Source organism: Henckelia pumila, chromosome 3, assembly GCF_033568475.1.
Source record: "Henckelia pumila isolate YLH828 chromosome 3, ASM3356847v2, whole genome shotgun sequence".
NCBI classification, from domain to species: Eukaryota; Viridiplantae; Streptophyta; class Magnoliopsida; order Lamiales; family Gesneriaceae; genus Henckelia; species Henckelia pumila.
Genome location: NC_133122.1, coordinates 88,376,289 through 88,389,102, shown reverse-complemented (window position 1 = coordinate 88,389,102; position 12,814 = coordinate 88,376,289). Strand labels below are relative to the sequence as shown.

Sequence of the window (12,814 nt, the reverse complement as noted above, 5' to 3'; positions counted from 1 at the left end):
GCAACACCTAACATGAATGATGCGGTCTTCTTTCAGGATCTTGACCAAGTATATCAATTTGAAGATATACCCTCAGACAAAAGCATATACGAGGAAGAAATACTCTGTATTCAAGAAGAATCTGAAGATGAATCAGAATCAGAGTAAAGAGGAAGTGTTTTGGCATAAAACACATGAGAGTTTGGCTGAGTTCTTTAGTCAAACTACTATATCTCATAATATGGTCCAAAGAATTATGAAAGAAAATCCTAATCTACAAAAGTATCAAGGATTTTTGGCAGGACAAGTTGAAAGAGTCTTAGGAAACTTGGGACTTAGACAAATGAGACATAATTTGATTTATAAGGTATCCAGAAGGGAAATGGCGATCCCTATAGAGTTAACCAGTAATCAAATTGAGATGCATTTAATTCCCTTTGAAGAAATTAGAGAGGAATTACAGAAATTGAAAGCAGAAGTAGCAAAGACAATGTCTTGGATTCATATTGGAGCAATAAAGATTATGATCAAAGCTACTTTTATAGAGGAAATAGATTCACCCATAGATATCGTAGTATGCGATAAAAGAATGGGGAATATTCAAGATGCGGTTTTAGGAACTATCTCGAGAAATTTGTGTGCAGAAAAAATTGTTGGAGTTATTTATCCAAGAATAGCTTACAATTTAGCTGACAGATATTTTAGTCAAGACTTGACGTTACATCAAAACTTCAAGGAAAAAAGATTAATGAAGGAAGGTAATAGGCTATATTCTATTATATATCAAAATTTCATATGCTCTTTCTAATACTCACCATTCTGAATTATTTATTAAAAATGAGTTCATTGAAATTCCAGAGATCTTTGGGAAAGTTGCTCAAGCAATATACCCGGAAAGAATCGATTTTCCTTTAATTCAGGAAACAGAAATTCAAATTTAAGACAGACCGGTTCTATACAGAGACCTTAAAATAGAACTACGAAATTTATCTTTCCAAGGTGACCGAATGAAAAATCGAAGGTGGGAAAAATCTCCTATTTAGGAAATTCCACCATAAGAAAAAGAGTTTTCAATAATATGAAAACTTAGATCTCCAGAAGGATGGAAAGAAGTCAAAATAGTATTCGAAATTACAAGTCACAGGAACCAATTTCCTTGTAACTCGATTTACTATTTAGAACAGTAGGTAAAAGGAACTTACCAAGGATCAATAAATGTTGGTGAATTGGAAGTTCAAATTTCGGGGATCCCAGGAAAAGAAATAGATCAACTAATTCTAGGCTTAGAATTCCTGGAAGATCATAAACCATGGAAACGCCTTGAAAAAAGAAAGTTCAGGGTAAAATAAAAAACTTGGAGAATTCAATAAGAATCCTGCGAGATGGAAAAACAAGAAAATTGGATAAGGGACAATCCCTTAATCAGATTCGAAAACTCTGTTCACAAACAGAGGAAGAAGCAAATTTTGAAATTAGTAAGTCATGAGCATGATTTACTAGAACGCATTGAAGAAGTAGAAATGAGTAACCATACTCTACCTTCTGAGGCCTTAGGTAAACTAAAGGTGAATAGTCTTAATCGGATTACCGAGTTACAATACAGTCTGTTAAAAATGGCGGGGCCATTTAGTAATCCCTTTAAAAAATGACAAGTCTTTTCTCTATATGCATTCCGATAGGAATTTTGTATGAATAATATAAGGCTGGATACTTTGCATCCTATATTGATTCAGGAGCCGGAATTTGTACAGCAAAAAGAGGAGTCTTCCCTACAGATTGTGAAGAAGAATTGCCAAAAATTGCTGGACGCGATTTCTCGAAAAGAATTCTTATTCATTGTAGAGGAATAAAACAAGCAGAAATCCTTATGGGAGGCGCAGGTCAGACTCTTTGGTACAAGGTAAAGACACCACCAATATATTTCCATGATACAGGAGTCGATATCTTGTTGGGAAATAACTTTTTACAAATGTTTAAAAAGTACACACAAGTAACGAGTTAAGACGACTTATGTTTACTACTATTTGTGAACATAAGATTATCGTTCAACGACTCAAGATGGCCTTTTATCGACAAATGCCTATAATGTTCCGCAGCCAGCGTGGTGATAAAGGACAATTTTTTCACCCAAAAATGAAAGATCCAAGAAGGTTTGGAGAAACCATGTTGAAAATAACAACAAAACAAGAACTCCAAACATAAGATATGGAGCTTCTCAAGGTAACTCTAAATCACAGAGATATAGAGTTAGAGAATAAGGTATCCCTTGAAGATGTCAAAAAGTGGCTCAAAGAAAGTTATAACGAGCATCCTTTGGCATGGTGGGATAGAAATCAAGTCAAAGCCAGTCTTGCTTTAAAGGTAGGAAAAGAGTATGAATTCGTCAGTTATAAGTCTATCCCAATGAACATAACAGTTCAAAAGGATATGAGAATGATTATCAAGGAACACTTGGACCTTGGTCTAATTTAGAAGGAGTTTCACCATATAGCAGCCCAGTTTTTCTGGTCAGAAATCATGGTGAAATAAAAAGAGAAAAACCCAGGTTAGTAATTAACTACAAAGGTATTAATAAAATCCTGGAGTTTGATGGGTACTTCATACCCAGTAGAGAACACCAAATTAGCTGTGTACGAAATGCTACAGTGTTTTCAAAATTTGATTGTAAGTCTGGATTTTATCAGATTCGAATGGAAGAAGGCAGTAAGAAATTCACAGCCTTCTCTACACCACAAGGACATTATATCTGGGAAGTTATGCCTATGAGATTGGCTAATGCACCCCAATTATTTCAAAGAAAGATGGATAATCTTTTTAAAGATTATTTCAACTTTATGTTTGTTTATATTGATGATATTCTAATAGCATCAAAAAACATAGACAAACACATTAAACACTTAAAGATTTTCTCTAAAATTTGTAAACAAGAAGGACTGGTTTTATCTGAAAATAAAGCAGTCATAACAACAAGGAAAAATGAATTCTTTGGTATTGAGATTGATGAAACTGGAATAAGGTAAAAAAAAATCCAGATTTTTCAAATAAACTCAAAGATGTAAAACAACTCCAGAGTTTTCTAGGAATAGTTAATTTTGCAGGTATGTTCATAAACAACCTAGCAATGTACAGAAAGGTGTTCAGTCATTTGTTAAAAAAAGATGCTAAGTTGGACCGATGACCATACTAAAGGAGTAAACCAATTAAAGAAGATATGTAAGAATCTCCCAAAAATGGCTATACTCGTAGATGAAGATGATCTGGTTTTATTTACGGATGTCAGTGACGAATGATGGGCAGCAGTCCTTACCAAAATCACCCCGGATGGAGAAATACCATGCAGATACTGTAGCGGTTTTTTTTCAGAATCAGAGGCCATCAGATGACATATCAACGAGAAGGAATTTTATGCAGTTAAAAGGGTTTTCGAAAAATTGCCATTATTTTTACTTGCTAAAAAATTTACCTTAAAAGTTGATAATACTTAGGTAAAAGCTTTTTTAAAGAATAAAATTGAATCTAAACCAGATAAGGCTAGATTATTAAGATGGCAAGCTTTATGTCAGAACTATATTTTTGATATTGTTATTATTAAGTCTCATGAAAATATTCTTGCAGATTTTTTAACAAGGGATGGAAGGTAGTGACGTGGATTTCATCATGAAAATGCAGAGGCACCTTAGGGAACACATTGGGTTGCTTCAAACCGAGTTCAACCAGTTAGTCATTAATGCAGAAATGGCTAGCCGGTTACAATAAGCTGATCGGATCAAAGTATCTAATCGTATTACAGGATATTTGCAAGCTCAAACTCAATTATGGGCTGCTATTCAAGGGTCAATTGTGAGGGCTATAGAGAAGCCATTGGTTTCTCATAAACAAGAAATGATAAAACCATTGGTTTTACAAAAATAAATACAGCCATTGCTTGTAGAACAAGATGTTGGGAATTCTAATACCCGACACAAGTGCTAATCTACCATCAGCTTTTGATTAATTGGATGAAGAAACAATTTGATGAGAAGAACTCATCAAGTCAACCCTCCGCCTCTGGGGTAAAAGAGGAAGAGATCAATCTTAGGCCCAACATTGACAAGGGCAAATCTAAGATTGATTCTAATCCATCTATTATTTCTCCATTCTAGGTTTATCAATAGAGGTGGGAGAAATCGAATACAAGGAGTGAAATCAACCCGAACACTTGCAGGGTTGATGTTGCAGGAATATATCCAAGGGTTTTGCTAAAAAACAATGTCAATCCTAGAGATGTAAAACTCTGGTATGAATTTGAGGCTTTGGCCTTAGTTTATACAACGCCACCAAGCTTCCCGGAGATATCACAGCTACCAAAATGGATCCAGAAAGCAGTCCAAGAAACATGGGCAAATAATGATCATTTGTCCAGAGGAGATGTGCTTGAGTTATACTTTTTCCTTGATAAATTTATGACTATTTATATCAGGTCTCCTCAGCTTGATGAAATGAAAGGGTTCTAATGATCATTTGCCCAGAGGAGATGTGCTTGAGTTATACTTTTTCAGTGCAGCTCCAGAACCAATAGTGAAAGGATCACATGAACCCTTTCATTTCATCAAGCTGAGGAGACCTGATATAAATAGTCATAAATTTATCAAGGATCCTAAAACTGAAGAAATACCATTGGTGTCCACTTTCGGGAAAAATGAGATCTCAACCAGAAGTGCATGGGATATTTGGGTCTGTCTTACTGAGATGGACAAAGTCAAGTTTCCATTCAAATTTTATCAGAATTCTGTGAATGGATCGTTTCTGTTAAACACAATGACAGGGAAAACCATAGTCTTTGCGGAAGAACTCTTTGAAAAGAAAAGAAATCTTTTGTGGAACAACAAGCTACCGGGAAGTAAAGAAACTCGCCGAAAATTTTGTAACATGGTTCATATTGGACGATGGTCAGAGAATATCTGCCTAGAATGCCCAAATCAGAAGGAGCCAAAATTTGAAAAAACCTTTAGACCCCGAACGGATCGGAAGGATTTTTCCAAGACAAGCAAATGTGGACAAGGACCACTAAAGATGCATTTTCATAGGGGCCTACTTCAAAAGCAAAATATGCCCCGACAACAATAAAACAGGCATGTGAGGAGAATAAAGTCAAAAGAAAGTGGCAGGCATGTGATTCCTCCACTAGTAAAAGATGTCATCAGTAATGGAATAAAAAATACAAGACATCTGCCTCCTCCACTAGTAAAAGATGTCATCAATAATGGCATAAAGAAATACAAGACAGCTGTGAGATTCCCTGAAATTTCTCAGTGAAACAAGGGGAACTACAACTATAAATACAGACATTTGAAGAAGCTGAAGATATCGATCATTCCCTTCAGTTTTCTTACAAATAAATTATTGTAATATTTCTCTTTCTATTGTATTAAGTTTCTTTTATGTATTTCAAGAACAAGGCTACTATGAGTAGCTAAACAAGTTGTCTTCTCCTCTTCAAAGGAGTTGATTTATGTAATAATATTATGTCTGAATAAATTTCCTAAATCTCTCGTTCTTTCATTCTCATTTTTTATAATTAAATTTATATACTAATAAGTGTCGTTTTTCTATGTTTTATTGTTCGTTTTCTTGATATTTTGCATTAGTTTCTTGTGGTCTTTTTAGTATTTTTTCAACTTTTGTTTGCATTTAGTGTAATGTTGTGTGTTTTGTTTACTCCTATTGATTAGTGGTTATTTTGGCAGGAAAAATGAAGAAAAAATAATTTCAGGCTTCACAGGGGGGTGCGCTCGGTCTGCAGAAAAGAGCAGACCGAGCGTTGGCTTTAATGTTCTAGGCAGTGAGTGAAGATTTTTTGAGAGCTCGGTTGGTGAAATTGTGCAGACCGAGCGCTGGCATCATTTAGACGGACAAAAGGCTGAAGAGTATAGGGTGCTCGGTCGATGAATTTTTGCAGACCGAGCACCCGCCGTAATTTTTGGAAAACTTTGTTCCGGGTGTTTTAAAAGGAAATGACTCTGAGGGCGATATATATAGCATCTTTTCAGACATTTTGAGGGTTGGAAAAACACGGCAAAGAAGGGCGAAGCGGCTCTGAAGATTGAAGTTCCTTCTTCTCGTTGGGAGTTCTTCTTCAATAATTTTTTTGAAATTTTATGTTGAAAACTTTATTAGCTTGAATATTATTATGAGTTGTAGTAGCTAAACTTTATTTTGTTGGAATTTAGGGGATCCTAACCCCGTAACATGTTTTAGGGGATCCTAACCCCGTAACATGTTTTTGTGATTGAATCTTTGGACGAATTGATTGAGTTTTTATGCAAGTATTTGATTTTATCATGTTTTATTATTTATGTTGAGGAGTAGCTAACTTTAATATAGATTCGTAGATTGTGAATTGCTGTCGAGAGATAGATTCATGATTAGGACGAGTGATAAAATCCATGAACTTAAAATATGCATAGAGATATGATATTTAGTACATGTTGATAACCATAGACCACCAGGTTGAAAGTTGTAGGAATTCAATGAACGCAATGCAATCAGTAATGATAAATAATTAAAGAGATTTAATTGTTTCATTAACTTGAATTATATTGGCATAAACTCGAGAGAGAGTGTCAATATTTCAGGAATTCTTGTCAAATTTATGAGTGTAAAAGTAATTTCAATCGTCCGAATTCAATTAGGGGGAAGGTGAACTGAGATTCCAACAAAATCTCCTCATATTATAATTTTCTGTGCTAAGCATTGCTGTGGTTTCTTTTATTTTCATTTAAGTACTTTTAAATTGAATTCTTTACTTTATAATTTTTGAATAATCAAAAATCAAATTTTCGTTACTTTGGGGTATAGAAATTAAATAATTGAATTATAATGACGTAGTTCTTGAGGACGATACTTGTACTCACTACACTTTTCTATAACTTGAGTCGTGCACTTGCGATAATTTTGAGCAGAAAAAAGATATAATTACATTGAATTTAAGTGCTAGTATTTGCTCGATCAAGTTTTTGGCGCCGTTGCCGGGGACTATTGATTACTTTAATTTGTTCTTATTTACTTTTCTTTATTCCAATTTTAATCACTTTTTACATTGGTGAACTGCAGGTTCTTCTGCAGTGCATGCAACATCCATTTGAGTCGGAACTTATCCCTTTTGATCCTGAAATTGAAATAACCTTTCGCACGAGAAGAAGGCAACAACAAGAAATAATGGCAGGACAAGCGCAAAGGATGCTGGACGATGGAGAAGATGAAAATAATGCACCGCCTATCTACAGATCCATGATGGATAGCACGTTGCCATCCATCGAAAATGTCAGACCAAGCATAATCAGGCCAACCATAACAACAAATAAGTTTGAAATAAAGCCTGCTATCATTCAAATGGTGCAAAACACAGTCCAGTTTGGTGGGATGACAATCGATGACCCATATGCTCACCTGACGAAATTTCTAGAAATCTGTGACACTTTTAAGATGCAGGGAGTTTCTGATGACGCTATTCATTTTCGTCTATTCCCTTTTTCTTTAAGAGATAAAGCTAAAGCATGGCTAACAAATCTACCTGCTGGGTCCATCACTACTTGGGATGATCTAGCAAAGGCCTTCCTGACTAAATACTTCCCATCGTCCAAATCAATGAAACTAAGAGCTGACATCACAACATTTACTCAAGGTGAATAAGAAACACTCTATGAAGCATGGGAGCGCTACAAAGATCTACTGAGGAGATGCCCACATCACCAACTACCAGACGGTCTTGTGGTACAAACTTTTTATTATGGTCTTCCTCACTCAAATTGCACCATGTTAGATGCAGCTGCAGGTGGAAATCTATTACGAAAATCACCAGAGGACGGATATGAGTTAATTGAGGAGATGACATCCAGTAGCTATCATCCTCAATCAGAGAGAAATGCAGTCAGAAGATCCGCAGGAATGCATCAAGTTGATGCATTCACTTCAGTAGCCGCTCAGCTAGAGGTCATGAATAAGAGGATAGAAGAGCTAACTCTAGGGCAGTCTGCGATGCGTATTCAAGAGGTGTGGTGTGAGAAATGTGGTGCTGAACACTTCACAAAAGATTGTCAAACTGGAAATCCATCATATCAGCCAGATGGAGGAATGGTAAACCATGTAGGAAATCAGAATCGCCCTAGAAATGATCCATTCTCAAACACATATAATCCAGGGTGGAGACAACATCCTAATTTTTCGTGGGGAGGACAGAATAATAGGTCATATGGGAATCAAAACCACGGAAGACAGCCTCAAGAAGAGAAGCCAAGCATGGAACAGATGATGCAGAAGTTCATATCATCCACTGAGACCCGAATGCAGAATCAGGATGCATCAATTAAGAACTTGGAAAACCAAATAGGGCAGTTAGCTAAAGCGTTGTCCAGCAGAGAGCTAGGTATTTTACCAAGTGACACAGAAAAGAATCCAAAGAAGCAAGTCAAGGCTGATGAATTAAGGAGTGGGAAGAAAATCGAAGGTGAGAGACAAAGCAAGAAAGAGTCGGAAACAGATATACCAGGGACAACTGCAGGTAAGTCCTCTAATTCTACACAAACACCCACATCAGAGTCAAATATTGCTATTCCATCACCTTTTCCTGCAGCTCTCAAGAAGGCCAAACTAGATTCTCAGTTTGCCAAATTCCTAGAAGTATTCAAGAAATTGAATATAAATATCCCTTTCGCTGATGCACTGATGAAAATGCCTAGTTACGCTAAATTCCTGAAGGAGATTCTCTCCAGCAAGAGAAAATTGGAGGAGCATGCAATGATTAGCCTAACAGAAAACTGTTCTGCGCTAGTTCAGAACAAGATTCCACCAAAGCAAAAAGATCCAGGGAGTTTTTATATTCCTTGTGTTATTAATGAAGTGCAATTTCAAAAAGCTTTGTGTGACTTAGGTGCGAGTATAAACTTAATGCCGTATTCTGTTTTCAGAAAACTGAGCTTGGGAGAGCCAAAATCCACCAGGATGTCATTGCAATTGGCGGACAGGTCTATAAAATATCCAAGAGGGATAATAGAAGATGTGCTGGTGAAAGTCGACAAATTCATCTTCCTGGTGGATTTCGTGGTGCTTGATATGGAAGAGGACTTGGACATGCCACTTATTTTGGGAAGACCTTTCCTGGCAACAGGAAAAACATTAATTGATGTCCAAAAGGGAGATCTACATCTGAGAGTGGGAGAGGAGAAAATTTCCTTTGATGTTTTTAATGCACTGAAATTTTCACAAAATAATGAAGAATGTTTTCAAATTGATGTTCTGGACTCATTTCTATATGATTATGTGCAGGATACATTTCAGGAACCATTAGAAGACTCACTCATATCTCCTCATCGTGATGACATAGTCAATGGGGATATAGAAGAGATGACAACTTACTTGAATGATAATCAGTCATGGAGAAAAGGTGGAAAGCTCAGACTTGAAGATCTTGGTGACCGGAAGGATTTAGTCCTCCAGAAACCAAGCCTTGAAGAACCACCAACTTTGGAATTGAAACCATTACCTACCCATCTCAAATATGTATTTTTAGGTGAGAATAAAAATTTACCTGTCATAATTTCTTCTTATTTGACAGGTGAGATAGAGACTAGATTGCTAAATGTTCTCAAAAGTCATAAGAGTGTGTTTGCTTGGAAGGTCACAGATATCAAAGGCATTAATCCATCTATCTGCATGCACAAGATATTAATGGAAGAGAACATCAACCCCATGGTCCAACCACGGAGGAGATTGAATCCCAAGATGCAAGAAGTGGTAAAGGCTGAAACGATTAAACTTTTGGATGCAGGTATCATTTATCTCATTTCTGATAGTACATGGGTAAGTCCGATTCAATGTGTACCAAAAAAAATGGGGAATAACTGTCATTAAAAATGAACAGAATGAGTTGATACCTACTAGGACAGTTACAGGGTGGCGTGTATGTATAGACTATAAAAAATTGAATGACGCAACCCGTAAAGACCATTTTCCCCTCCCCTTCATTGACCAAATGCTAGAAAGGCTTGCTGGGTATGAGTTTTATTGCTTTTAGATGGGTAATCAGGATACAATCAAATTGCGATTGCACCTGAAGATCAGGATAAAACAACTTTCACTTGCCCATATGGTACGTTTGCCTATAGACGCATGCTTTTTGGTCTTTGCAATGCTCCTGCGACTTTTCAGAGATGCATGACTGCTATATTTCATGATATGGTCGAAAATTTTCTATAAATATTCATGGATGATTTTTTCATTTTTGGTCAGTCTTTTGATGCATGTCTGAATTATCTTAACATTGTTTTGATGAGATGTGAGGAAACAAACTTGGTACACAACTGGAAAAAGTGTCACTTCATAGTGACCGAAGGTATTGTATTAGGACACCACATATCAGAGCAGGGAATCGAGGTGGACAGGGCCAAGGTGCAGGTCATTCAGAATCTACCTCCATCGACGACGATCAAGGGAGTCAGAAGTTTTCTAGGCCACACCGGTTTTTATCGGCGGTTCATTAAAGATTTCTCAAAAATGGCAAAACCTCTGTCTTCGTTATTAATGAAAGATACACCTTTTAATTTTGATTCCACTTGTTTGCAGGCATTTGAATTTCTGAGAGAACGATTGGTAACTGCACCAGTGCTGACTTCACCAGATTGGGATCTTCCATTTGAGGTAATGTGTGACGCCAGTGACTCGGCTGTCGGAGCTGTACTTGGTCAGAAGATAGACAAGGTATTCCGTACTATTTACTATGCTAGCAAAACCCTGAATGAGGCTCAATTGAATTATGCTACCACTGAAAAGGAATTGCTGGCTGTAGTTTTTGCACTGGACAAATTTCATTCATACCTTGTACTCTCAAAAATCACTATTTACACTGATCATTCTGCAATTAAACACCTTTTGGCTAAGAAAGATGCAAAACCTAGGTTGATTAGGTAGATTCTACTATTACAAGAATTTGACTTAGAGATAAAGGATAAAAAAAAGGAGTAGAAAATGTTGTTGCTGATCACCTATCTAGACTAGAATGCATTCCTGATTGTGCACAGAATGATACTGAGGACATAGATGATTGGTTTCCTGATGAAAAGTTATTTGCCATAGAACACTCACCGTGGTATGCTAATTTTGCAAATTACTTGGTCACGGGCACACTCCCACATAACTTGTCTTTTCATCAAAAGAAAAAGTTTCTATCCGATGTGAAGCATTATTTTTGGGAAGAACCTTTCTTGTTTAAAATATGTGCTGACTCTATGATCCGGAGATGTGTTGCGGAAGGTTAAATGAAAAGCATCATCAGTCATTATCATGACCGTGAGGTAGGTGGCCATGCTGGGCCCATAAAGACGGCAGCTAAGGTACTTGAATGTGGGTTTTATTGGCCCAATCTGTTTAAAGATGCACGTGCTTATGTCATTGAGTGTGATAGATGTCAGCGAACAGGTAATATCTCAAACCGTCACGAAATTCCTTTGAATAACATTATTGAGTGTTAGATATTTGATGTGTGGGAAATCGACTTTATGGGGCCATTTCCAAACTCTTTTATAAAAAAATACATTTTGGTCGCCGTCGATTATGTTTCTAAATGGGTAGAGGCTGAAGCTTTTACAACTAATGATGCACAGGTGGTACTAAAATTTTTGAAGAAAAATATTTTTAACCGGTTTGGTACACCCCGTGCAATTATTAATGATGGTGGTACTCACTTTTGTAATAAGCTCTTTGAAAAACTTTTGAAGAAATATGGTGTCAAGCACAAAGTTTCTAAAGTTTATCATCCCCAAACGAGTGGCCAAGTAGAAGTGTCCAATCGAGAAATTAAGCAAATTTTAGAAAAAAATGTGAGTACTAATAGAAAGGATTGGGCACTTCGACTTGATGATGCATTATGGGCCTATAGGACTGCTTTCAAAACACCTATAGGCACCTCCCCTTATAGACTGTTGTTTGGAAAGGCATGTCATTTGCCAGTTGAGTTAGAACATAGAGCATATTGGGCTATCAAAGCATTAAATTTTGAATTTGCTGCTGCACGTGAGAAGAGATTGCTTGAGCTAAACCAGTTGGAGGAATTTTGAGATAAAGCATACGATATGGCGGTGTCGTACAAAGAAAGGACCAAGAGAATACATGACAGATGCATTCGTCATAGAGAATTTAAGAAAGGGGAAGCAGTTCTTCTGTTTAACTCTAGGTTGAGGCTTTTTCCTGAAAAGTTGAAGTCAAGGTGGTCCGGCCCTTACAAAATCACTAAGCTTTATCCATCGGGGGCCATTGAAATAAAAGATGCAAGAAACGAGTCTTTTACGGTCAATGCTCAGAGACTGAAACACTATGTAGGGGGTGATGTCGACTCAACGCCAATCATCACCACACTGACGACCAAGACTAGTTGGGGAGGAGAACAGTCGAGCTCTAGACTTTAAATTGAGAACTACTCCTTACCTTGCTTTTATTTTTCTTTTATTTTGCTTTGAACTTTTTATTTTTCTGCTCTTTTAAGTTTTTGTTTTTCGAAAAAAAAAGAAAAAAAAGGGGTTGCGCTTGGTCTGCAAAATTTAGCAGACCGAGCGCCCAAAAATGCCCGAACACACTGTTTAGCTAAAACGGGGGTGCGCTTGGTCTGCTAAAAATTGTAGAACGAGTGCCCAAAACTCCCCCGTTATCTGTTTTCTTAAAACTGGGGTGCACTCGGTTTGCTGAAAAGAGCAGACCGAGCGCCCAAAACTCCCCTACCTTACTGTTTTCCTTAATCGGGTATGCGCTCGGTCTGCTGAAATTAGCAGACCGAGCGCCTCGCGCAGAATCGGATATTTAAAACACC

General features: G+C 37.0%; 1 protein-coding gene and 1 non-coding gene across 2 annotated transcripts; one reads left to right on the top strand and one right to left on the bottom strand.

The window, feature by feature from the left end:
* The first annotated feature begins 7,176 nt into the window (after window positions 1–7,176).
* LOC140889167 (uncharacterized) lies at window positions 7,177–12,068 on the top strand. Its single transcript, XM_073296874.1, has 10 exons — window positions 7,177–7,642; window positions 7,781–9,195; window positions 9,283–9,526; window positions 9,572–9,816; window positions 10,031–10,105; window positions 10,246–10,410; window positions 10,579–10,919; window positions 11,006–11,265; window positions 11,417–11,430; window positions 11,484–12,068. Exons 1-10 carry the CDS (start codon window positions 7,177–7,179, stop codon window positions 12,066–12,068), a joined length of 3,810 nt encoding a protein of 1,269 aa, XP_073152975.1.
* Window positions 7,609–7,715, bottom strand: LOC140893977 (small nucleolar RNA R71). Its single transcript, XR_012153535.1, has one exon. It is a non-coding gene; the product is annotated as a small nucleolar RNA R71 (small nucleolar RNA).
* Window positions 12,069–12,814: the final 746 nt, after the last annotated feature.